Source organism: Hemiscyllium ocellatum, chromosome 14, assembly GCF_020745735.1.
Source record: "Hemiscyllium ocellatum isolate sHemOce1 chromosome 14, sHemOce1.pat.X.cur, whole genome shotgun sequence".
Lineage (NCBI taxonomy): Eukaryota > Metazoa > Chordata > Chondrichthyes > Orectolobiformes > Hemiscylliidae > Hemiscyllium > Hemiscyllium ocellatum.
This window is the reverse complement of record NC_083414.1, coordinates 2912826-2937885: the sequence shown is the minus strand read 5'-3', so window position 1 is coordinate 2937885 and position 25060 is coordinate 2912826. Positions and strand designations below refer to the sequence as shown.

Sequence of the window (25060 nt, the reverse complement as noted above, 5' to 3'; positions counted from 1 at the left end):
GATCTGATTGAGACATATAAGATTATTAAAGAATTGGACATGCTGGAGGCAGGAAACATGTTTCCGCTGATGGGTGAGTGCCGAACCAGAGGACACGGCTTAATAATACGAGGTAGACCATTTACGACAGAGATGAGGAGAAACTTCTTCATCCAGAGAGTGGTGGCTGTGTGGAATGCTCTGCCCCAGAGGGCAGTGGAGGCCCAGTCTCTGGATTCATTTAAGAAAGAGTTGGATAGAGCTCTCAAGGATTGTGGAATCAAGGGTTATGGAGATAAGGCAGGAAAAGGATACTGATTAAGGATGATCAGCCATGATCATATTGAATGATGGTGCAGGCTCAAAGGGCAGAATGGCCTACTCCTGCACCTATTGTCTATCACATGGATATTATATATTGTACAAGATTGAGTCTATAGATTCTATACATTCAAATTAAACAATGAATTGCAGATTCTGGAAATCTATAACAAAACTAGAAATTGCTGGAGAAACTTAGTAGGACTGGCAGCATCTGTGAGAAAATGGTAGAATTAACATTTAGAGTCCAGCAACTCTTCTTCAGAACTGTTAACAACTAGGAAAATTAGATATTTATTCTGAACCCGAAGTTGTAGAAGTGGAATGGAGAGGTCGGTCGATAGGTGGAGATGGAGCCTAGAGACAGAGAGAGAGAGATCAAACCCCCAGCTAGGTAAACAGAGAAATTATGGGTAGCAGGCCAACATAGAAGAAAAACTGAATATGTGATAATAAGAGCTAAGAGTAGGAGAAAATTGGTGAGCTGTAATGATTGCAACTTAATCTGTAACGACTTTGCAGAACACCTTCATTTTGTACACAAAAATGATCCCTCGCGTCCTGTTGCCTGCCACTTAAACACACCACTGTGTTTCCACACCAACATTTCTGTCACAGGCCTGCTGTAGTGTTCCAGCGAGCCTTAGCGTAAGATCAAAAAACGAACATCTCAATTTCCATTTGAGGACCTTGTAGCCTCTAGGACAGGACATTGAGTTCAATAATTTTAGATTCTGGATCAGTGGTGTTAGAAGAGCACAGCAGATCAGGCAGCATCCAAAGTGCAGCAAAATCGAATTTTCGGGCAAAAGCCCTTCATCAGGAATAAAGGCAGTGAGCCTGAAGCGTGGAGACTGCCTTTATTCCTGATGAAGGGCTTTTGCCCGAAACGTCGATTTTGCTGGACCTTGGATGCTGCCTGAACTGTTGTGCTCTTCCTGCACCACTGATCCAGAATCTGGTTTCCAGCATCTGCAGTCATTGTTTTTACCTCAATAATTTTAGAGCCTGATTCAGTCCTTCCAAACTTTTTACCCATTCCCACACCCAGTCCCCTCAATGACGTAGGCTGCTTTGACTACAATCATCCATTTTCACAAAGTCCGAGGCCCAAAAGAACTTAATGGAAATTGTATATTAAATTAGGCAGATATGATGCATATTATACATGATTCAGGGTGGGTATTACAGACAGTATACATTCTATAGGATGTTTTAAGGATATTATAGATTGTGTGGGGTGGGTCTTGAGGACATTGTAGAGGATATGGGGTGAGCATTATAGATTCCATATGTATTCTGTAAGGTGTATTATAGATTCTATAGTGTGTGGGTATTGTGGGCTGATCTGTGGATTTAAATTGGGCCCTGGTTGTAGACCCGCCCCCTCGCTGTGATTGGTTCCCGCCCGCAGGGTCAGGGGTCAGGCCGGGTGCATGGGCCGCGGGCTGAAAGCATCCCCTCCTCCTCCACCCCAGACACTAACCCTCAGACAGAGTGAGAGACAGCACCCCCCACCCCACCCCACACACTGCCAGAGAGAGATGTCCTACTGCCGGCGGCACGGTGAGGGTGGGGGAGGGGAGGACGTGAGGGTGGGGGAGGGGAGGATGTGAGGGTGGGGGTCAGGGGGTGGGGGAGGGGAGGACGTGGGAGTGGGGGTCAGGGGGTGGGGGAGGGGAGGATGTGAGGGTGGGGGTCAGGGGGTGGGGGAGGGGAGGACGTGAGGGTGGGGGTCAGGGGGTGGGGGAGGGGAGGATGTGAGGGTGGCGGTCAGGGGTGAGGGAGGGGAAGACGTGAGGGGGGGGTCAGGGGGTGGGGGAGGGGAGGATGTGAGGGTGGCGGTCAGGGGTGAGGGAGGGGAAGACGTGAGGGGGGGGTCAGGGGGTGGGGGAGGGGAGGATGTGGAGGTCAGGGGGTGGGGGAGGGGAGGACGTGAGGATGTGGGGGCAGGGGGGAGGGGAGGATGTGAAGGTGGGGGTCAGGGGGTGAGGGAGGGGAGGGGAGGAGGTGGGGTAATGAGTGGTGGTGGGGACAGGGTGGAGGGGGCAGAGAGTGGGGCTGGGTGGGGGAAAGGAGGAGGTGAGGCTGGGGTCAGAGGGGGTGAACGTGAGGGTAAGTGTTGAGAGGGTTTGAGTCGCTCAGTATTTGGGAACGAACCAGGTGTGAGATTCAGTCTCTTTCCCCCAAAGGAGCATTTCTGGAAACTAAAGGAGGTACGCCTCAAGGTGACCCCAGTCTGTTTGGGCAAAGGAGGGGTCTTTAATTCATCGCAAAATTAATTAATTCCATCAGTACAGATACAGAAAGTGGCTGTGACTATATTGTTGTGATATACCATCACACAACCCCAGTGCCCACATTCCCAAAAGTGATTTTAAACGAATCTTTAACCGTTATTGAGACAAGGCATGTAGGTGGTGGATAGTCTTCATGCAAGTGAAAGAATCTTCCCTGTCCACATGGGGACCTTTACCAAGGTCGTAGTAACCATTCAGCCAGGTGCAGAAGATGAATGATTGACACGCAGACTTAACCTGCATCCTCTGGAGTTTAGAACGGTCAGAGATTACTTTATTGAAACGTCTAAGATCCTGAGGGGTCTTGATTGTGTGGATGGTTCCTTTTAGAGTCATAGAGATGTACAGCATGGAAACAGACCCTTCGAGCCAACCTGTCCATGCTAACCAGATATCCCAACCCAATCTAGTCCCACCTGCCAGCACCTGGCCCATATCCCTCCAAACCCTTCCTATTCATATACCCATTCAAATGCTTTTTAAATGTTGCAATTGTACTAGCCTCCATCACTTCCTCTGGCAACTCATTCCATACACGTATCACCCTCTGAGTGAAAAAGTTGCCCCTTAGGTCTCTTTTATATCTTTCCCCTCTCATCCTAAACCTATGCCCTCTAGTTCTGGACTCCCCAACCCCAGGGAAAAGACTTTGCCTATTTACCCTATCCATGCCCCTCATAAATTTATAAACCTCTATAAGGTCATCCCTCAGCCTCCAACGCTCCAGGGAAAACAGCCCCAGCCTGTTCAGCCTCTCCCTATAGCTCAAATCCTCCAACCCTGGCACCATCCTTGTAAATCTTTTCTGAATCATTTCAAAGTTCACAACATCTTTCCGATCGGAAGGAGACCAGAACTGCATAGATTCTAGAACACTGGGTCACTGCTTAAAGTAAGGGATTGCAGTTTATTCCCTTCCTCAAAAGACAGTGGATGCAGAATATTTTAAGACCAATGTAGATAAATTCTTGATGACCAAGGATTTGAAAATTTATTGGGGTATGCAAGAATGTGGAGTTGAGGTTAAAACTAGATCAGCCACAATTGTATCGAATGGCAGAGGAGGTTCAATGGGGCAAGTGGCCTGCTTTTATGCCTTGTTCATTTGTTAGAATAAGGTATGACCTTGTTGTTTTGATGGAATGAGCCCTCACCTTACCCTGTACATACTTTTCCCTCTAAATGACATGTTTGTGATCTTTAAATCTGCGCCGTGTGGAAGGGTTTCCATTCAAACCTGTGCTTCTGCCCCACATTCATTTTGGAAATGGAAGCGTCTCTCACATGCCTGGTCCTCCAGTGTGGTAATTAAGAAATCTACTAATGTGTCCTTCCCCAGTGATGTTGTACATTGAGATTGCAAAAACCCATCATACTGTAACATTGCCCTTTCCAGCAATGTTGGAAGCAGGGCTGCAGATGCCTTGGAAGCTTGATTTGGAAGTAAACCACACCCAAACTGTCCTATAGGACAGAGACTGTCCTGATCAGGTCATTATTCTGTGTCTCATGCAAACCTGCAAGAGGACCTAAGGCTGCCAGTTTGATCTGAAAAGTAACCTGCTTTACCTGACATTGCCTCCCATCCAAAAAAAAACAAAGTATTTAAGTTTGAACAGCAGGCGAAGCAAGCTCTTACACCCTGCTACTGTGCAGTCTCTGTGCAAGTAGTAATTTCCACAAACAGGGTGTCACTATTCACCCATAGAGACATTTAGACTCCTACAGATTTGAGTAACATCAGTGCTAGGATGATGCCAGATATGTAGATTGCACATCCCAGCGATTGTCTGATCAAAGGAATGCGTTGTTTAACGTGGCAGAGTAGCTCAGTAGTTAGCACTGCTGCCTCACAGCGCCAGGGACCTGGGTTTGATTCCACCCTCGGGCAACTGTCTGTGTGGAGTTTGCACATTCTCGCCGTGTCTGCGTGGGTTGCCTCCAGGTGCTTTGGTTACCTCCACAGCAGGTTAGGGTGAATTGGCCATACTAACTTGCCCATAGTGTTCAGGGATGTACAGGTTAGGTGCATTAGTCAGGAAATGTAAAGTAATAGGTTGGTGAATGGGTTTGGGTGGGCTACGTTTCGAAGGGTCAGTGTGGACTTGTTGAGCCAAATGGCCTGTTTCCACACTGTAAGGATTCTATGAATTTTGGTTGAACGTAGCAGACGAAATAAAAACTATTCAACCAGCCTGCGCTTGCAAAACCCTCAACAAAATACTGGCCGTGAGAAGTGATGCTGCAACAGGGCAGCACTTACTGAACAATCCTTAGTTTTTGTTTTATTCGTGGGATGAGGGCATTGCTGGCTAGACCAGCATTTATTGCCCATCCTTAATTGCCCAGAGGGAATTAAGAGTCAACCAGATTGCTGTGGGTTTGGAGTTACATGTAGGCCAGACCAGGTAAGGATGGTAGTTTCCTGAAGGACATTAGTGAGCCTTTGTGCGTTAGTAACAATGGGTCACATTTGAAATGATCAGTCAAGCTGGTTATGTCAGTTTTATTCACCTGCTACAATCGGACAAAGACAGTTTCTCTGCAACATTAAGGAATACTTTCAAATCCTATGTTTTTTTTAATTAAGTCAGAAGTTGCATGACACCAGGTTATAGTCCAACAGTTTTAATTAAAATCACGAGCTTTCAGAGCACTGCTGCTTCAGGTGAAGTGAAGGGAAGCGCAATTTTTTGAATTAACCAGGAATCAATAGCTTCACGTTGTCTACTCCATGGCAACACTTCAGCCAATCGGATGCAGTTTACCAAATAAGCAGCCAAAAGAGAAAATGCTGGAAAATCTCAGCAGGTCTGGCAGCATCTGTAAGGAGAGAAAAGAGCTGATGTTTTGAGTCTAACTGACCCTTTGTCAAAGCTAATAAAAAGGGGAGAATTAGGGAGGTATTTATACGAGGCTGAGACAAAGGGTCAGTTAGACTCGAAATGTCAGCACTTTTCTCTCCTTACAGATGCTGCCAGACCTGCTGAGATTTTCCAGCATTTTCTCATTTGGTTTCAGATTCTAGCATCTGCAGTAATTTGCTTTTTTTTTACCAAATAAGCAGCATGCTTGAAATCTGGCATTTTTGCATTTGTCCTGGTGAGTGAAAAGCAAAAAGCTTTGGCCACATGTCACTTTTCATCAAGATTCAAGGGGTTAATTTTTGGGGTTACAAGCAAAGGGCAGGGGATGGGGCGGGTCGGTGGTTGGAGACTACATTTAAAGTTTTTCAAAGAGCTGACCCATCTAAAAATGGGCAGAATAATCACCAGTGCTATGGGATCCTATGATTCTAATTTAGTAGAAGTTTATGAGCAATTGTCTAATTTAGAAAGAGAAGGATCTGCAGTCCAAGTCCGTCAGGTCACTTCAGACCGCCAGACCACAAGGTAACAATGTTGATATGGCACTGGAGTCACACAAGTGAGGATACAGATTCTCCTTCCTAAAATGATCTTGAAAGGTTAGTTCAAGGACAAGAACTAAATTCATACGAGAAACTGGCGTGAGATGTATTTGAGGTATTAAGACTTGCTTTTCTGTAGTGAATTCACCCAAATTGGAGCACTGCAAAATTATTTCCAGCCACTTTCAAAGTAGACTCCCTGTTTTCAGCAGGAAATACGACAGCCAATTCTCACACAGCAAGCTCCCACAAACAGCAATATAACCATGACCAAATAACCTGTTTCTGTGATGTTAGTTGAGAGAGAAACCTTAATCAGTGTATTGGTTAGAACTTGTTTGCAGTCGAGACCTGGGATGTTTTAAACCTGTCTGAGAGGGTCTCTGCAGAGCATCTTATCAGGAAGGTGTACCCTCTCACAGTGCAGTGCGGCTCTGGGAGTGTCAGCCTGGGTTATGGGTTCAAATGTCTATAATGGGACAAAAATCAAAACGTCCTGACTAAGGTGAGAAAGTGTGTTGGTCTTTAAAGAAAGGCACAGGTCAACGCTGGCTCCCTTATTCCTGAGTTCATTTCAATGTCTTGGACTTTGACGTTTTCATAACATATTTACAATGTACTACAGTTAGGAGGAAAAGTAAAGAGTGAAACATTCTTGGAGAACAGAGTTAAACAGGAGGGAACTAAGGAAATTGAAATTATTGAGGTTTTTTTTATTGTTGTCCATTTGCTGCTTTCCTATTCACATTTACTGCCCGTCCCCAACTGTGAGCAGTGATCCTTGAAAGTCACAAGTAGACAGAGAGATGAAGAAGGCGTTTAACATGCTTGCCTTCATTGCTCAGACCATTGAGTGAAGGAGTTGGTCCTGGAAAAGCACAGCAGGTCAGGCAGCATCCGAGGAGCAGGAAGATCGACATTTCGGGCAAAAGCCCTTCATCAGGAATGGAGGCAGGGAGCCTCCAAGGTGGAGAGACTCTGGAATCTAGACTCTGGTTTCCACCATCTGCAGTCCTCACTTTTGCCTGAAGGAGTTGGTATGTCCTGTTGAGGTTGTGCGGGATGTTGGTGAGGCCACTTTTGGAATACTGTGACCAGTTCTGGCTGTCCTTCTATGGGAAGGACACTATTAAATTGGAGAGGGTTTAGAAAAGATTCACCAGGGTGTTGTTGGAGGGTTTGAGTTATACGGATAGGCTGGGACTTTTCTCACTGGAGTGCAAAGGTTGAGGTTTATAAAATTTATAAGCGTCATAGATAAGGTGAATAGCAAAAGTCTTTTCCCTAGGGTGGGGAGTTCAAAGCTCAAGGACATATTTTTAAGATGAGAGGAGAAAGATTTAAAAGGGACCTGAGGGGCAAGCTTTTCATTCAGAGGGTGGTTCATAAATGGAATGAATTTCCAGAGGGGGTGGTAGATGCAGGAGCAGTTACAACATTTAAATGACATTTGGGCAGGTACGTGAATAGGAAAAGGGATATTGACCAAACGCAGGCAAGTGGGACTAGAATAGTTTGGGAAATTTGATCAGCATGAACAAGTTGGACCGAGGGCGTTGTTTCCATGCTGTCTGACTCGATCACCACACTGCTGTGGGTGTGGAGCTACAGAAACCTGTCCCACATGTTAAGGATGGCAGATTACCTTCCATTTGTAAACCAGGTAGGGTTTTACTGCTGTCACTGATGACCGATTCCATGAGTTGAGATCCAGATTTATTAGTTGAGCGTGTGTTGCTGGAAAAGCACAGCAGGTCAGGCAGCATCCGAGGAGCAGGAGAGTCAATGTTTCGGGCAAAAGCCCTTCTTCAAGAGGGCTGATGAAGGGGCTCTGGCCCAAAACATTGATTCTCCTGCTCCTCGGATGCTGCCTGACCTGCTGTGCTTTTCCAGCAACACACTCTGAGCTCTGGTCTCCACCATCTGCCAAGCTCACTGTCTCCATCCAGATTTATTAATTGAATTTGAATTCCAGGCTATTAACCTGAGCCTCTGGGTTACTAATTTAGTGACATTCCCATTTTCCACTGATTCCACCATAAAATGTGTAGCATACATTAAAAAAAAATCCATGGATGGGAGATCATGTTTGCGAGGACAGGCTGCTGCTGCTGGGAATGTTTCTTCTGGAGCGGAGAAGATTAAGTTGGAATTCAAAAGGAAATCTCACATTTCAAAAGTGATAACACTTTGTGAATGGATGCACAACATCTTGAGTTGTCCTGAGGACCGGTCCTAGGCGCTGGAGAAACACAAGTGCTTTCTTTTCATTTTCTGTCTGAGTCTGATGGGTTCTCCTTTGACTTTCAGGCAAAGACAAGGTCATTTTTGTCACCAAGGAGGATCACGAAGCTCCCAGTAGCGCTGAGTTAATCGAGGATGATCCCAATGATCCGTACGAAGAACATGGTGAGTGTTTGCATTGATTAGAAGTTTGTTCATGACAGAATCTCTGTGAGCTCCAGCAGTGGCCAATGAGTAAGTTCTGTACCCAAACGAAGATTCCTTCATTCCACCAGAGGTAGCCAGGCTTTCAGTTGCCTAACCCCTCGAATTCACTTCATAAAGCGCTCTGTCTCATTGGCACCATTCTTACTAGCAAGGAGGACGGGGATCAGAAAGTTGGGCTGTGAAGATAAGTTGAAGAGTTTGGGACTTTTTTTTTCTTCAGAGAAGAGAAGGTTAGATAGAGGCTTTCAAAATCCTGAGAGGCCAATACAGAATAGATAGAAATTGTTCCTGCTCATAAAAGGATCAAAGACAGAAAGGCAGAGATTTCGAGTGATTTGCAAAAGAAACAAATGTAATGTGTGAAAAGTTCTGAGGAAGAAACATGGGACTCGAACATTAACTAACAGGTTCTGCCCAGACCTGCTGAGTTTCTCCAGCAGTTTCTGTTCTTATTTCTGCTTTTCAGCATCTACATTTTGCTTTTAGTTTCATTTGAGAAAATGTTATTCACGTGGTTAAATTCTGGAAGTTTGTGGAGACTGATTCATCGCTGTTTTCAGTAGGGCGATGGTTTTGTTCATTTAAATGGAGCCGTGATGTAGGATTAAGGGGAAAGGACGGGAGAATGGCACTAAGTCACAATTTAGCTCATTCAGAGAGCAGATACAGACATGATGGGCCAAATGGCCTCTTCCTGCGTTGTAATAATTCTGTGACTCCATGAAGACAGTGTTTAAAATCTCCCTCCTCTGATGGAGATCTTGGTCACTTGTCCTGCCAACCTCACGTGTAGCTCAGTGTTTAATTGTGTCTGATTTTGATTCCTGTGAATCACCCTGAGCTGAATCAGAGGGACCTACTTTAATGCTGGGGGTGTTGTTGAGGGAAGGAGTTCGGTCTTATGTGTAAACAGCCACTGTCTGAAACATCGTGCTTTGAATGGTTTGAACGATGGAGGGGGTTGAGGCTGGATATCACTTGTTCCTGTTATTGGCTGGTATGAGCAGCCTTATTGGGCAAGTTTCTGGTATGGAGGCTGGCTCTAATGCAATGAGGGGTACGTCGGGTTCCAAGAGATCAATTGTGTTAGGGGATTTTCTAGTCTGTGGTACAGACAGACGTTTCTGTGGCCAGCAGCAAAAAAGCAGAATGGTGTGTTGCTTCCCTGGTGCCAGGATCAACAATGTCTCAGAGAGGGTGCAGAATGTTCTCATGGGGGAGAGGGGCCTACAAGAGGTCATTGTCCACATTGGAACCAACGACATTGGAAGGGAAAAGGTTGAGATCCTGAAGGATGATTACAGAGAGTTAGGCAAGAATTTAAAAAGGAGGTCCTCGAGGGTAGTATTATCTGGATTACTCCCAGTGCTGCGAGCTAGTGAGGGCAGGAGTAGGAGGATAGAGCAGCCGAATGCATGGCTGAGGAGCTGGTGTATGGGAGAAAGATTCACATTTTTGGATCATTGGAATCTCTTTTGGGGTAGAAGTGATCTGTACAAGAAGGATGGATTGCACCTAAATTGGAAGGGGACTAATATACTGGCAGGGAGATTTGCTCGAGCTGCTTGGGAGGATTTAAACTAATAAGGTGGGGGTGGGATCCCAGGACCCAGGGGCGATAGTGAGGAAAGAGATCGATCTGAGACGGGTACAGCTGAGAACAGAAGTGAGTCAAACAGTCAGGGCAGGCAGGGACAAGGTAGGACTAATACATTAAACTGCATTTATTTCAATGCAAGGGGCTTAACAGGGAAGGCAGATGATCTCAGGGCATGGTTAGGAACATGGGACTGGGATATCATAGCGAATACAGAAACATGGCTCAGGGATGGGCAGGACTGGCAGCTTAATGTTCCAGGATACAAATGCTACAGGAAGGATAGAAAGGGAGGCAAGAGAGGAGGGGGAGTGGTGTTTTTGATAAGGGATAGCATTACAGCTGTGCTGAGGGAGGATATTCCTGGAAATACATCCAAGGAAGTTATTTGGGTGGAACTGAGAAATAAGACAGGGATGATAACCTTATTGGGATTATATTATAAACCCCTTAATAGTCAGAGGGAAATTGAGAAACAAACTTGTGAGGAGATCTCAGCTATCTGTAAGAATAATAGGGTGGTTATGGTATGGGATTTTAACTTTCCAAACATCGACTGGGACTGCCATAGTGTTAAGGGTTTAGATGGAGAGGAATTTGTTCAGTGTGTACAAGACAATCTTCTGATTCAGTATGTGGATGTACCTACTAGAGAAGATGCAAAACTTGACCTATTCTTGGGAAATAAGGCAGGGCAGGTGACTGAGGGGTCTGTGGGGGAGCACTTTTGGGCTAGTGACCATAATTCTATTAGATTTAAAATACTGATGGAAAAGGGTAGACCAGATCTAAAAGTTGAAGTTCTAAGTTGGAGAAAGGCCAATTTTGACGGTATTAGGCAAGAACTTTCAAAATTCTGGATTAGTGGTGCTGGAAGAGCACAGCAGTTCAGGCAGCATCCAAACTTCAGGAACTTGTTTCCTGAAGAAGGGCTCATGCCTGAAATGTCGATTCTCCTGCTCCGTGGATGCTGCCTGACCTGCTGCGCTTTTCCAGCAACACATTTTCAGCTCTGATCTCCAGCATCTGCAGTCCTCACTTTCTCCTAAAGAAATTGAGGGTTTGGTGAAGAAAAAGAAGGAAGCATATGTAAGGTATGGACAGGATAGATCAAGAGTATAAAGGAAGTAGGAGTATACTTAAGAGGGAAATCAGGACAGTAAAAAGGGGACATGAGATAGCTTTGGCAAATAGAATTAAGGCGAATCCAAAGGGTTTTTACAAATACATTAAGGACAAAAGGGTAACTAGGGAGAAAATAGGCCCCCTCAAAGATTAGCAAGGCAGCCTTTGTATGGGGCTGCAGAAAATGGGGGAGATACTAAACGAGTATTTTGCATCAGTATTTACTGTGGAAAAGGGCATGGAAAATATAGACTGTAGGGAAATAGATGGAGACATCTTGCAAAATGTCCATATTACAGAGGAGGAAGTGCTGGATGTCTTGAAACGCATAAAGATGGATAAATCCCCAGGACCTGATCAGGTGTACCATAGACCTCAATGGGAAGCTAGGGCATGAATGCTGGGCCTCTTACTGAGATATTTGGATTGTCAATAGTCACAGGTGAGGTGCTGGAAGACTGGAGGTTGGTAAACGTGGTGCCACTGTTTAAGAAGGGCGGTAAAGACAAGCCAGGGAACTATAGACCAGTGAGCCTGACATTGGTGGTGGGAAGTTGTTGGAGGGAATCCTGAGGGACAAGATGTACATGTATTTGGAAAGGCAAGGACTGATTAGGGATAGTCAACATGGCTTTGTGCGTGGGAAATCATGTCTCACAAACTTGACTGAGTTTTTTGAAGAAGTAACAAAAAGGATTGATGAGGGCAGAGTGGTAGATGTGATCTATGTGGACTTCAGTAAGGCGTTTGACAAGGTTCCCCATGGGAGACTGATTAGCAAGGTTAGGTCTCATGGAATACAGGGAGAATGAGCCATTTGGATACAGAACTGGCTCAAAGGTAGAAGACATAGGGTGGTGGTGAAGGGTTGTTTTTCAGACTGGAGGCCTGTGACCAGTGGACTGCCACAAGGATCGGTGCTGGGTCCTCTATTTTTGTCATTTACATAAATGATTTAGATGTGAGCATAAGAAGTACAGTTAGTAAGTTTGCAAATTACACTAAAATTGGAGGTGTAGTGGACAGGGAAGAGGGTTACCTCAGATTACAACAGGATCTTGACCAGATGGGCCAATCGGGTGAGAAGTGGCAGATGGAGTTTAATTCAGATAAATGCTGCATTTTGGGAAAGCAAATCTTAGCAGGACTTATACACTTAATGGTAAGGTCCTAGGGAGAGTTGCTGAACAAAGAGACCTTGAAGTGCAGGTTCATAGCTCCTTGAAAGTGGAGTCGTAGGTAGATAGGATAGTGAAGAAGGCGTTTGGTATGCTTTCCTTTGTTGGTCAGAGTATTGAGTACAGGATTTGGGAGGTCACATTGCGGCTGTACAGGACATTGGTTAGGCCACTGTTGGAATATTGTGTGCAATTCTGGTCTACTTCCTATCGGAAAGATGTTGTGAAACTTGGAAGGGTTCAGAAAAGATTTACAAGGATGTTGCCAGGGTTGGAGGATTTGAGCTACAGGGAGAGGTTGAATAGGGATGGGCTGTTTTCCCTGGAGCGTCGGAGGTTGAGGGGTGACCTTATCGAGGTCTACAAAATCATGGGGGGCATAGATAGGATAGATAGACTAAGCCTTTTCCCTGGGTAATGCAGAACTAGAGGGCATAGGTTTAGGGTGAGAGAGGAAAGATATAAAAGAGACCTAAGGGGCAATGTTTTCACGCAGAGGGTGGTACGTGTATGGAATGAGCTGCCAGAGGAAGTGGTGGAGGCTGGTACAATTGCAACATTTAAAAGGCATTTGGATGGGTATATGAATAAGAAGGGTTTGGATGGGTATGGGCCAGGTGCTGGCAGGTGGGACTAGATTGGGTTGGGATATCTGGTCGCCATGGACGGGTTGGACTGAAGAGTCTGTTTCCATGCTGTACCTCTCTGTGACTCTATGGGTGCATTTGTTAACGAAGCTGAAAATTGCAATCATCAGCAAACACCACCAACCCTGACGTTATTAATCGGCTGAGGATGATTGGACCTTAGACATGATCCTGTATGAACCCAGTCCACTCTGCCTAATAAAGGAATCTAGCGTAATGGTGGTCATGTAACCACTATAGATTGATTTCACAACATTGCCCTTTAGGGAAGGAAATCTGTACATCCTTACCTGGTGTAATGGCTGTATCTTTTTATTTTTGGAACTTTGAAAGCTGTGAATTGCAATGAGAAAAGAACTGTTTTTATAACAGAAATTTACCAGGATGACTGCATAGTTTTACAATAAGTTTCCAGTGTGCAGAGATCAGGAGCTGAGCAAGTAGAGCTGATTGGTTCTCAGCTAACAAGTTACAAAGACAGAGAGAGAAAAAGACATTTGCTGTTGATCTCCCCAGCAGAAGTTGCCTGTTCTCAGTGATTTTTTTTAAAATCTGTTTAAATTTGAAGAAAACCAATTGCCTTTCCTGCAGCAATTGCTGTCAGCTGTGAGTTTTGAGTTTATAAGTCATTTCCCAAGTGAATCTGTCAGTCTGTACTTCTTACAAGGCAGTGCAGCCTTCCAGAACAAGAACGTCCTGGCTAGGTATCTAGGATCATTTTGACATTGGAAATGGGAAGCAAAGACCCCACTGAAATGACTTTCTAGTACCTTCACCAATAATCCGTTTTCCCAATGTGTGTGTCTGTGTGTATTTCTTTGTGTAAGGAGGAGCTTATAAGGGCATGAGAGTTTTAGTTCATAGTGTTGTATGTCAATGGCTTATACCTATTTAGATTAGATTAGATTACTTACAGTGTGGAAACAGGCCCTTTGGCCCAACAAGTCCACACCGACCCACCGAAGCGCAACCCACCCATACCCCTACATTTACCCCTTACCTAACACTACGGGCAATTTAGCATGGCCAATTCACCTGACCTGCACATCTTTGGACTGTGGGAGGAAGCCGGAGCACCCGGAGGAAACCCACGCAGACACGGGGAGAACGTGCAAACTCCACACAGTCAGTCGCCTGAGTCGGGAATTGAACCCGGGTCTCAGGCCCTGTGAGGCAGCAGTGCTAACCACTGTGCCACCGTGCCGCCCCCTTGCAGCTAAAGTCTAATTATAACAATTCTTGGCTAGCATGGAAACCAGGTGTGTATTTTCGGTCAACCTTGATCTGAAAATTGGGGAAGTATTTTAAACCAAAACTTTTAACATTTGATGCAACTCCAGAAATAGCAGGATTCAATGCACAGTGCATAACTCCAATGGTTTGTAACACCGGGCTGGCCTGTATGAGAGTCCTAATCTACAGCAATGTAGTTGACCCTTAACTGCTCCCTGGACAGTTATGAATAGGCAATAAATGCTGACCAGGCCAGTGACCCCCACATCCCTGAAGGAATAATTCTGGAAAAAGCTGCAGTGATTTCTCACCAGGACCTTCTCAAGGACAGCTAGGGATAATCAGAAATAAAAATAGAAAATACTGAAAATACTCAGCATGTTTAGCAGCAGCAATGGAGAGAGAAAGTGTTTTTGTTTCACATTTGGATAGAAGTTGTTAATTCTCTTGTTTGAGAGCAGTCTCATTTGGTTCAATAGATAAATTGTATGTTATTGTAAATGAAAGCACACTGTGAAATATTGCTGGCCATAAGGTGGCAATAAAGGCCAGTTTTTACTCATTCAAAACTCTTCCTGAAATCAAAACAGACATTTAGATTTCTGTAGCGCCTTTTGTGACTCAGGATGTCTTAAATTCCTCTTGAAGGACTTTTGCAGCATGGTCACTTGTAATGAAGGGAACACAACAGCTAATTTTCACATAGCATGCTCCCACAAAGTGTAGTGTAGTAATGATCAGATAAGGAGAAAGTGAGGACTGCACCAGCCAACCCAACCGCCCCATGGCTGAACACTTTAACTCCCCCTCCCACTCCGCCAAGGACATGCAGGTCCTTGGCCTCCTCCATCGCCAGATCTTGGCCACACGACGCCTGGAAGAAGAGCGCCTCATCTTCCGCCGAGGAACCCTCCAACCACACGGGATGAATGTAGATTTCTCCAGCTTCCTCATTTCCCCTCCTCCCACCTTATCTCAGTCCCAACCCCCAAATTCAGCACCGTCTTCTTGTCCTGCAATCTTCTTCCCGACCTCTCTGCCTCCACCTCCTGTCCGGCCTATCACTCTCACCCTCACCTCCATCGCCATTTGGATACAGAACTGGCTCAAAGGTAGAAGGCGGAGGGTTGTTTTTCAGACTGGAGGCTTGTGACCAGTGGAGTGCCACAAAGATCGGTGCTGGGTCCACTACATTTTGTCATTTATATAAATGATTTGGATGTGAGCATAAGAGATAGTTAGTAAGTTTGCAGATGACACTAAAATTGGAGGTGTAGTGAACAGCGAAGAGGATTACCTCAGATTACAACGGGATTTTGATCAGATCGGCCAATGGGCTAAGAAGTGGCAGATGAAGTTTAATTCAGATAAATGCGAGGTGCCTGATTTTGGGAAAGCAAATCTTATCAGGACTTATACACTTCATGGTAAGGTCCTAGGGAGTATTGCTGAACAAAGAGACCTTGGAGTGCAGGTTCATAGCTCCTTGAAAGCAGAGTTGCAGGTAGATAGGATAGTGAAGAAGGCATTTGGTATGAGTCCAGGAGTTGGGAGGTAATGTTGCGGCTGTACAGGACATTGGTTAGGCAACTTTTGGAATATTGCGTGCAGTTCTGGTCTCCTTCTTATTGGAAAGATGTTGTGAAACTTGAAAGGGTTCATAAATGATTTACAAGGATGTTGCCAGGGTTGGAGGGTTTGAGCTATGGGGAGAGATTGAATAGGGAAGGACTGTTTTCCCTGGAGCGTCGGAGGCTGAGGGGTGACCTTATGAAATCATGAGGGGCATGGATGGGGTAAATAGACAAAATCTCTTCCATGGGGTGGAGGAGTACAGAACTAGAGGGCATAGGTTGAGGGTGAGAGGGGAAAGATTTAATAGAGACCTAAGGGGCAACTCTTTCACACTGAGGGGTGGTACGTGTTTGGAATGAGTTGTCAGAGGAAGTGATGGAGGCTAGTACAATTGCAACACTTAGCATTTGAATGGGTATATGAATAGGAAGGGTTTGGAGGGATATGGGCCGGGTGCTGGCAGGTGGGACTAGATTGGGTTGGGATATCTGGTCGGCATGGATGAGTTGGACCAAAGGGTCTTTTTCCATGCTGTACGTCTCTGACTGTATATCTAGTACTAAGGTGCAACAACATTTTGCATTTATGTAGCACCTCTAATGTGGTAAACCATTTGAAGGCTCTTCACTGGAGTATTATAAGGCAATGGTTGTTGCTGGGCCATGTAGTCATTCAGGCAGGTAACTGAAAGCTTGCTCTCTGAGACAGCAGGTGGAGCACATTGCCCACATGCAGAATCGCAGTGAGATTGGTAATTATCTGAAAACATTAACCATGTCTTCGTATTCCTTTCATAGCTTAAAGGTTGCTGTCATATCATCTAACTGCTTCCTTCCTTGTCAGAGTGCAGATCGGCAGTAGCTGCAGAAACCACATCCTTATCTATCCTTCACCACCCCATTCCCAAACCCCTCAAAGTCAAGCCATTCCCGTCTTTGCCCAATACCTTCTAAGTGGCCTTGAAAAACATTGTCTTGTATAATGCTCCTCGGGTGGGCTACCTGTGCTCTCAGTTTTATGAAGCTTTGTGAAAAGCAGCTCTTTTACTTTCACATGAACGATGTGAGATCATGTTTACATGTGGATCACAAGACCATTTTTAAGGGAAGCCTCTTATTTTCCATCCTGGGATTGAACATATTCCATTCAAAGAAGTGTCTTAAAACAAGAGAGAGAGAGAGAGAGAGGGATAACGGTTTGGGGAGAGAATCGCAGAGCCCTTTTTTTAAAATAATCATTCATGGAACAGAGCCAACATTTATTGCCCAGGGGGCAGTTAAGAGTCACCCACCTAGCTATGGGTCTAGAGTCACATGTAGGCCAGACTGGGTAAGGATGGCAGTCTCCTCCGCGAAAGGACATTAGTGGCCCAGATGGATTTTTCCAACAATTGACAATGGCCGTCATTAGATTCTTAATTTCAGGTTTTTTAATTGAATTCAAATTCTACCAGATGCCACAGCAGGATTCAAACCCAAGGCCTCCCAACATTAGCTGAGTCTCTGAATTAATAATCTTGCGTTAATAGCACTAGGCAGTCACCATAGGCAAAGGCAGAAATACTATAAGCAGTAAAGAGTGGGGGATGCTGAAGTGGACAGAATTGAAGGAGCTTGGATTTCAGTGGGGCAGGGTGGAAGAGAGGACATGAGAAACCTTAGTGTGATTTGAAACTAAGGCCTTGGAAGCAGTGAAGGTGTTAAAGAAGGCAGACAGGAAATGTCCCTTCATTTCCCGTGGCACGAACGTTACGCTGTAACTGTTTCACGTACCAGTTAGATCTTCTGGACAACAATTTCCAGGAAGGATATGATTGCTCTGGAGAAGGGCTGGAGGAGATTTTCAGGGATATTACTGGGAATGTGGAATCTTGGTCATGACAAAAGGTCCATTAGGTGAGAGGAGTTGCTTTGGAACGCTGGAGACTGTGGGAAGATTTGATGAAGGTGATGGGTCCAGGCAGAGTGGACCAGAGGAGTTTGTTTCTTTCACAGTGAGATCAATAACCAGTGTACAGAAATTGAAGTTGATTGATCAAAAAGTGTGGGATTGAGTAATTTTTTTATGCAGTAGATGGTGGGGGACTCCCTCTCTGAAGAGACAGTAGAGGCACATTGAAAAATACTTAGATATGCTGGAGAGGTGCTGTACCTGCACGGATTAGACTGGATAATGTTTTAACTAGCAGACATGGACTAAATGACAGCCTCCTGCCTTTATGTATTGTCAATGTAAGAAAAAGGCGAACAGATTACACACAGCAAGATCCCACAAATGGCCATGATTTCCATCACTACCTTGTGTGCTTTGGGTTTTACTCAGTTCTAACTTTAAGGTTGTCTTTCCTGGTTCTGGCTTCATCTTCACCCCACCCCAACAGAGGAATTAATGTTTATATATTTAGGAACTTAGTGACCCAGATGGATTTTTCCAACAATTGACAATGGTCGTCATTAGACTCTTAATTTCAGGTTTTTTTATTGAATTCAAATTCTACCAGATGCCACAGCAGGATTCAAACCCAAGGCCTCCCAACATTAGCTGAGTCTCTGAATTAATAATCTTGCGTTAATAGCACTAACCCCTTGGTTATTTTTATACCTCTGTTAGACTGCCACATTGTTCTGTATTCAAGGAAATATAAGCCTCATCTGTGCAGCCCAACCTTTCAATTTAAGTCATTTGAATCTAGTATTATGTCGGTGAATCCATGCTGTTCCCGTTCTCAGTGCCAATTCCTGCACTAAATTTTCAAGCTCCCTCTCTCCCTGATTTGCATGTTTCTCGCTGCCCTCCTGTAAGCGGGGGAGCACAGCACAGAAGCTGCACAGCTTAACCTTCTGTGCATCTCTGTGATTATCATCCTGTCTGAAGGAGCCATCTGTCCGGTGTATAATTTACAGTGACAGTCATTAGGAGGGAGTTGATGCAGGAGATTGTTGGAATGTACTGTTTAACTTCTAGTTTATCGGACCTTAATCACTGTGTCCCTAAGCCTCTTTTCATCAAGGGCACGTAAATCATCGAGACAGAATGCAGCCCTCAACTTCCAATTTACCCGACCATAATATATCGCAAACTCGATCATCTTACATTGTGCTTTCCCTCTCTGTCTCACCTCGATCTCTATTTCCATTCCTGGCTTGTTTCCCTGTTTTTTTTCGAATCAACCTTTTCAGACACACCGGTAGAGCAGGTGGGATTCAAGCCTGGGCCTCCCGGTATCACTGTAACAAAGAGAGCTTCTTGTCTTGTTTATTCAGTCACGGGATGTGGCTGAGGCAGAATTTATTGTTAACTTTCCTTGAATTGAGTGTCTTGATCAGCTACTTCAAGGGGCAGTTATGAGTCACCCAGATTGCTGTGGGTCTGGAGTCACATGTAGGCCAGGCGTGGATGGGGCAGATTGCCTTATGAGGAAAGGTTGGACAGGCTGACCTGTGAAGAGTAAGAGTTGATCTGATTGAAATGTACTAGATCCTGGAAGCTCTCAACAGAGCAGACATGGAGAAAATGTTTCCTTTGATGTGAGAGTCAGGAGCAGTGGCTCACTGTTTAAACATTGGGTGGTGGGGGGGGGGGTCACCCATTTAAGACAGGCAAAAGGAAAACTTTTTTTTCCTCATAGAGGGTCATGAATCTTTGGAACTCTTCCTTAAACATAGTGGAAGCAGAATATGTGAATATTTTTAAAGCAGAAGGCATTGATTGTTGTAGACAAGGGAGTGAAATGGTGAGAGTGTGGAGTAAGTGATCAGCTATGATCTTATTGAATGGTAGATCTTATTGAGAGGCTGAGTGACCTACTCCTACTCCATTATCACCATTAGGGAGACTAGCTTTCAGGCTCTTTTATTCCTGTCAGACATGGTGGGATTTGAACCCTTGTCCCCAGAGATTATGCCTCTAGTTGACTACTCCATTAACATTGACCCTGTGCCACACTCTTTGCCCAATACGTTCTTATTCTGACTGAATTCCAACCCTCACCCTTGTATGATCCCTCTTTTACTTTTATCCCTGCTATTTCTTAGGCTCTTGTTCACCCTTTCTGTCTTTCTGAATTGATATACCAACTTGCCACACCCCAATCAAGAAGCAGAGCAAGTTTGAGGGGCTAGGAATGCCAACAGGCTGGTCGACTGCAGAATCCATCATGGCTGCATTTGGTCTTGGTGAATGGTACATGTTAGTGAGAATGGAAACTAACTGTCCCATTTCGTCCACATGCTTCCCACACCAGCCCCAGCCCCCACCCCCCGGCATGAGTCCCCGTCACCTCCCCCAGGGGGTATGGGCCAATGTTAGAATCCCCGAACACTCGCCCACTCAGCTCAGCACTATGTGCACATTGTGCCATTGATCCGGTTCACTCTCACTTCTTTCCAGCTGACAGCTCTCTGGCTTCACCAGCTTCTCCTTTGATCTGAATGTGTTTGCAGGCTGTTTCACCAATGATATTATTCAGGCCATCTTGCTGCTGCTGGCTGTTTGGAATATATTAAAAATTCTCTCATACCCTTTTTTAAAACATACCCTTTTAATCAGCTTCCATTACCCCTTCAAGCAGCTTATCCCAGATCACCGCTCGCTGTTGCAAAAACATTTCTTCTCATCTGCCACCCTGTTTCTTCAGGTACCAATTCCTCCTGCCACTGAAAACTCTCTCTCTCTCTCTTTATTCTAGCAAAATCCCTTGTGGTGATGAAATTCTTTCTTGATTCAGTTGGAATTTCTCTGCTTAAACAGTTCCGTGCATGAGAGCTAATAGCCTGCTGGTGTTATAATTGGACTGTTAATCCAGAGACTCTGGCAAAGTCCTGGGGACTCAGATTCACATCCTGCCATGACATACTGAAATTGAATTCAATAAAAATCTGGAATTAAGAATTTAATAATGACCAATATTCCATTGTCAGGGAGCAACCCATCTGTTTCAGGAAATTGCCATCCTTACCTGGTCTGGCCTACATGTGACTCCAGACCCACAGCAATGTGGTTGACTCTTAACTGCCCTCTGGGCAATTAGGGATGGGCAATAAATGCTGGCCCAGTCAGTGATGCCCACACCTCGTGAATGAATGGAGGAAAAAAAGCCTCACAATGTCCCAAAGCCAATGAAATAATGTTTTGAAATATAGTCTCTGCTGTAATCTGGGAAGTACAGCAACCAATTTGTACACAGATAGATCCCATAAGTAATGCTTGTAGTAATGGAGAGAGAAATGGCAATAAATGCTGTCCAGCCTGTGCCATCCACATCCCATGAATGGAGATACTAAACACTTCAGCAACCTCAACTCCTGCTCTCCTTTGGAGTTTCACACCAGCCTGAGGGAGCAGACAGAGCTTCTGTTTTTGTGTTTCTATTTGTGGGATTTAACCATCACTGGCAAGGCCAGCAGCTTTTGCCCATCTCTGAATTCCCTGGAGCTGAGTATCCGTCTCTCCAGGGCCATTTCACAGGCAGACGAGAGCCTTAACCAGGTTACTGTGGGTATGGAATCTCATGAGAGTCAGATCAGTGATGAAGGCAGACTTTCGTCGTTAAAGGATGTTAGCGACCCAGATTGGTTGTCTTGTTTTTTAAAAACCTCTATGATAATTCCATGGTCACATCCCTCACCTTGTGTTTGTCAATTGAATTCCACATGTACCAGTTGGCATTGGTGGGGTTTGATCTCATTCCCCGAGCAGCAGCCTGGACCCAGTTGGGTTACCTCAGCCAGTGCAGTCATCAGCCAGTGTGGGATATTTCAATGCAGTTCTGGTTGCCCTGCTAGAGGGAGGATATTATTAAATTGAAGTGGGTTCAGAAAAGGTTTACCAAGATGGGAAATGGAGGGTTTAAGTTATATGGGGAAGCTGGATAGGCTGGGACTTTTTTCACTGGAGCATAGGAGTTTGAGGGGTGACCTTTAAGAGTCATAGATTAGATTAGATTCTGTACAATATGGAAACAGGCCCTTCGGCCCAACAACTCCACACTGACCCTCCAAAGATTAACCTACCCAGACCCATTCCCCTAGCCTATATTTACACCTGACTAATGCATCTATCACTATGGGCAGTTTAGCATGGCAATTCACCTAACCTGCACATCTTTGGACTGTGGGAGGAAACCGGAGCACCCAGAGGAAACCCACACAGACACGGGGAGAATGTGCAAAGTCCACACAGACAGTCGCCCAAGGCGGGAATTGAACCGAGGTCCCTGGTGCTGTGATGCAGCAGTGCTAACCATTGAGCCACCGTGCCACCCCGTAGATAAGGTGAATAGCCAAGAGTCTTTTCGCTAGAGTGGGGGAATTCGAAACTAGGGACGTGTTTTTTAAGGTGAAAGGAGAAAATTTTAAAAAGAATATGAAAGGCAACATATTTACAACATTTAAGACATTTGGATAAGTATGTGGATAGGAAAGGTTTGGAAAGATATGGGCCAAATGGGACTAGTTTAGTTTGGGATTCTGGTCAGCATTGGACCAAAGGGTCTATTTCCATGTTACGTGACTCTGACTCCTCCTGGGTGACAGGGAAACAAACACTGAACCCGGCCACTCAGTCCATCACGCTGTGCTGGGCATACCTCTGATTACTGGTGCAATGCTGGCAACTCTCCTCTGAGCAATATTCCGTTGCAATTTCTTAATGTCTTTCTTGAAATGTGCTTGCAGGTCTGATCCTGCCAAATGGCGACATCAACTGGAACTGTCCCTGCCTGGGCGGGATGGCGAGTGGTCCGTGTGGGGAGCAGTTTAAATCGGCCTTCTCCTGTTTTCACTACAGCAAGGAAGAGGTGAAAGGCTCCGATTGTCTGGAGCAGTTCCGAACAATGCAGGAATGCATGCAGCGTTACCCAGACCTGTACCCGCAGGACGAAGAGGTGGGGGAGGAGGAAGAAGACAGCAGCAAAGGGAAGACTGACCTCCCAGCACAAGAGATACCAGCCTCCCAGAGTCAGGGCTCCAGCTAATAGGAAGAGGGTGGGGGTCCTCCTACTCCCCCAGACTGCTGTCCCCTGTTCACCCTCTCTGTTCACCACCCCCTCATGTCAAGCCAATGCCAAACATCAGAAAGACGGAAAAAAAACAGAAATTGCTGGAAAAACTCTGGCAGCATCTGAGAGAGAAAGCAGAGTTAACTTTTTGGGTCCAGCAACCCTCCTTCAGAACTGCTTCAGCATTGAGTCACTGAATCTGTTTTCTCTCCTCAGCCGCTGCCAGAGTTTTTCCAGCAATTTCTGTTTTTTGTTTCTGATTCCCAGCACCTCCAGTTCTTTGGGGTTTTTTTTGACAATTTTTAATTCTTGTGTGTGGAGGGGATTTTCTTGAAACTGCAAAGGGGCTGGAGCGAAGCAGAACAGAGTTAGTGGGTGGGGAGGGCATCTCACCTTGATGCTCAGGAGGTGGAAAGTGGCACCTTAGCTCTAAATGTTGACAGTGGGGACCATGCTGAGTGTCACCATCTGAGACAGGGAATACAGCCCTGGTTGGGATGGCGGGGGGAGGGGAAGAGCAAATTCAATCCTCAAATCGCACTGAGCTGTTACCCAGTGTAACAACCTCCCTCCAAACCAAAATGCAGGAAACAATTGTGTTCTAGTAAATTAAAAATATTTTTACCTTGTATCTTGGTGCCTGATTGTGTGTTCTCATTGAAGTCAGATTAATTTTGCTTTTGTTGGTTTTTCTCCTGGATTTCCCTCACTGCCTCGACCCAACAGCTTCTCTTTTGTTGCTTCCTCCCCATCCCCCTACACCCTGGTCCTTTGTGTAACACCCCCCTTCCCCCCCATTCTCCTTATCGCTCCCCGGGATGTCTTTGTGGAAATCTTGTGTGCCACTTCCATGTGAATGCCAACAAACACCTGGGAATCACTGGCCTAAGAACATCCAACGTAAGGGGAGGAGCATCCGAGGAGGCATCAAGAACCTCGAGATATGAAATCAGGGAAAGGAGCACACTACCACGCCAACACCTCACCCACACACTTCCCATGACCACCTTCTGTCCTCTGTCTAACTGGGCCTGCAGTAGCCCCATCGGTCTGTACAGACACCTACAGACTCACCCTGAGAGTGGCAGAGAGTCATTCTCGTCTGCGAGGGACTGCCTGTGATGATGATGAATGCCGTTGGGCTGTTCGCCCAGGAATGGCATCACAGGGCAGTGGAGGTTTTGGCCCTGGCAGCTGGAGTATTTAAAATCGAGAACGCTCTCGAGATCAGCGTTGACAAAACACCGAGGTCTCAGGAGGGTGAGTGTCTGGAGAAGATTGCAGACTTAGGAAATGGAGGAATTAAGGCTGAGAAATTTAAAATATAAGACATTGCCAGACTGGGAGCCTTGAGACCAGAGAGTACAGTTGATGAGTGAGCAAGATTGATTCTGTGTTTGATGAGATAGAGCAGTTTTGGATGAGATGGTGTCCCATCCAGAATATTGACTGAGGCACTTGTGCTGTGGTTAGTGACCTCTGAAACAGGAGGCCCAATTTCTCATTCCATCTGCTCCAGAGGTGTGTAATAACATCTCTCGACAGGTTATTTGGAAAACATCTCCAGGGCAGGCATTGGTGCTAATTGATATAACACTGCTTTGAATCAAACCTTGGCCCCTTTGAGCTTACTAATCTGCATGACACGCTATCTTGGACATGTCATAACCATTTTCACCAACAGCATGCCTAACCTGACAAGTGAAAGTAAATTCAATTTTCAAAATGACTCTTCCACTCCGTCTTTGCTCGATTCTCAGTCACCATCTGATTCCTGCTTCACATTTCCTTGGCAGAGATTGCTTTAATGGTGAAATATGAGGTACTGTTTGAAGCTTTGTGAGAGAGAAGTCACAGTGGTTTTCCTTAAATCATGCTAGAGTTCCAGCCTGCAGCATGTGAACAGGAGCAGTAGTTTAGCTGCATTCCTAATAGCTGCTGTGTTTTGGGTAGCGTGTGTGGGGGCTGGTGGGATGGGAGCTGACATAGCCACCTCAACATTTAGAAACGCAAGGGCTAGTCTTGTCCACAGGACATTAGGAATAGAAGTTGCCAACTCTCTGGCATTGGCCTGGAATCTGAGGGTTCGAGATTACCTTCTCAGGTCACTGCTGTGAACAGGTGCCAGGAATATAGCCATTAAATGGTTTAAATTGAGGGTGGTGCTGGAGAGAGTGGGTCTGGGAAAAATGTCCAGAATTTACAGATACCAGAGTCTGCCCTTTCGGGAGAGGGAGGGGGACCCCAT

The 25060-nt window shown here is 45.4% G+C and overlaps 1 protein-coding gene across 1 annotated transcript; it reads left to right on the top strand.

The window, feature by feature from the left end:
* The first annotated feature begins 1717 nt into the window (after nt 1–1717).
* LOC132822047 (mitochondrial intermembrane space import and assembly protein 40-like) lies at nt 1718–23443 on the top strand. Its single transcript, XM_060835054.1, has 3 exons — nt 1718–1866; nt 8320–8418; nt 22490–23443. Exons 1-3 carry the CDS (start codon nt 1737–1739, stop codon nt 22786–22788), a joined length of 528 nt encoding a protein of 175 aa, XP_060691037.1. The 5' UTR covers nt 1718–1736; the 3' UTR covers nt 22789–23443.
* The last annotated feature ends 1617 nt before the right edge of the window (nt 23444–25060 follow it).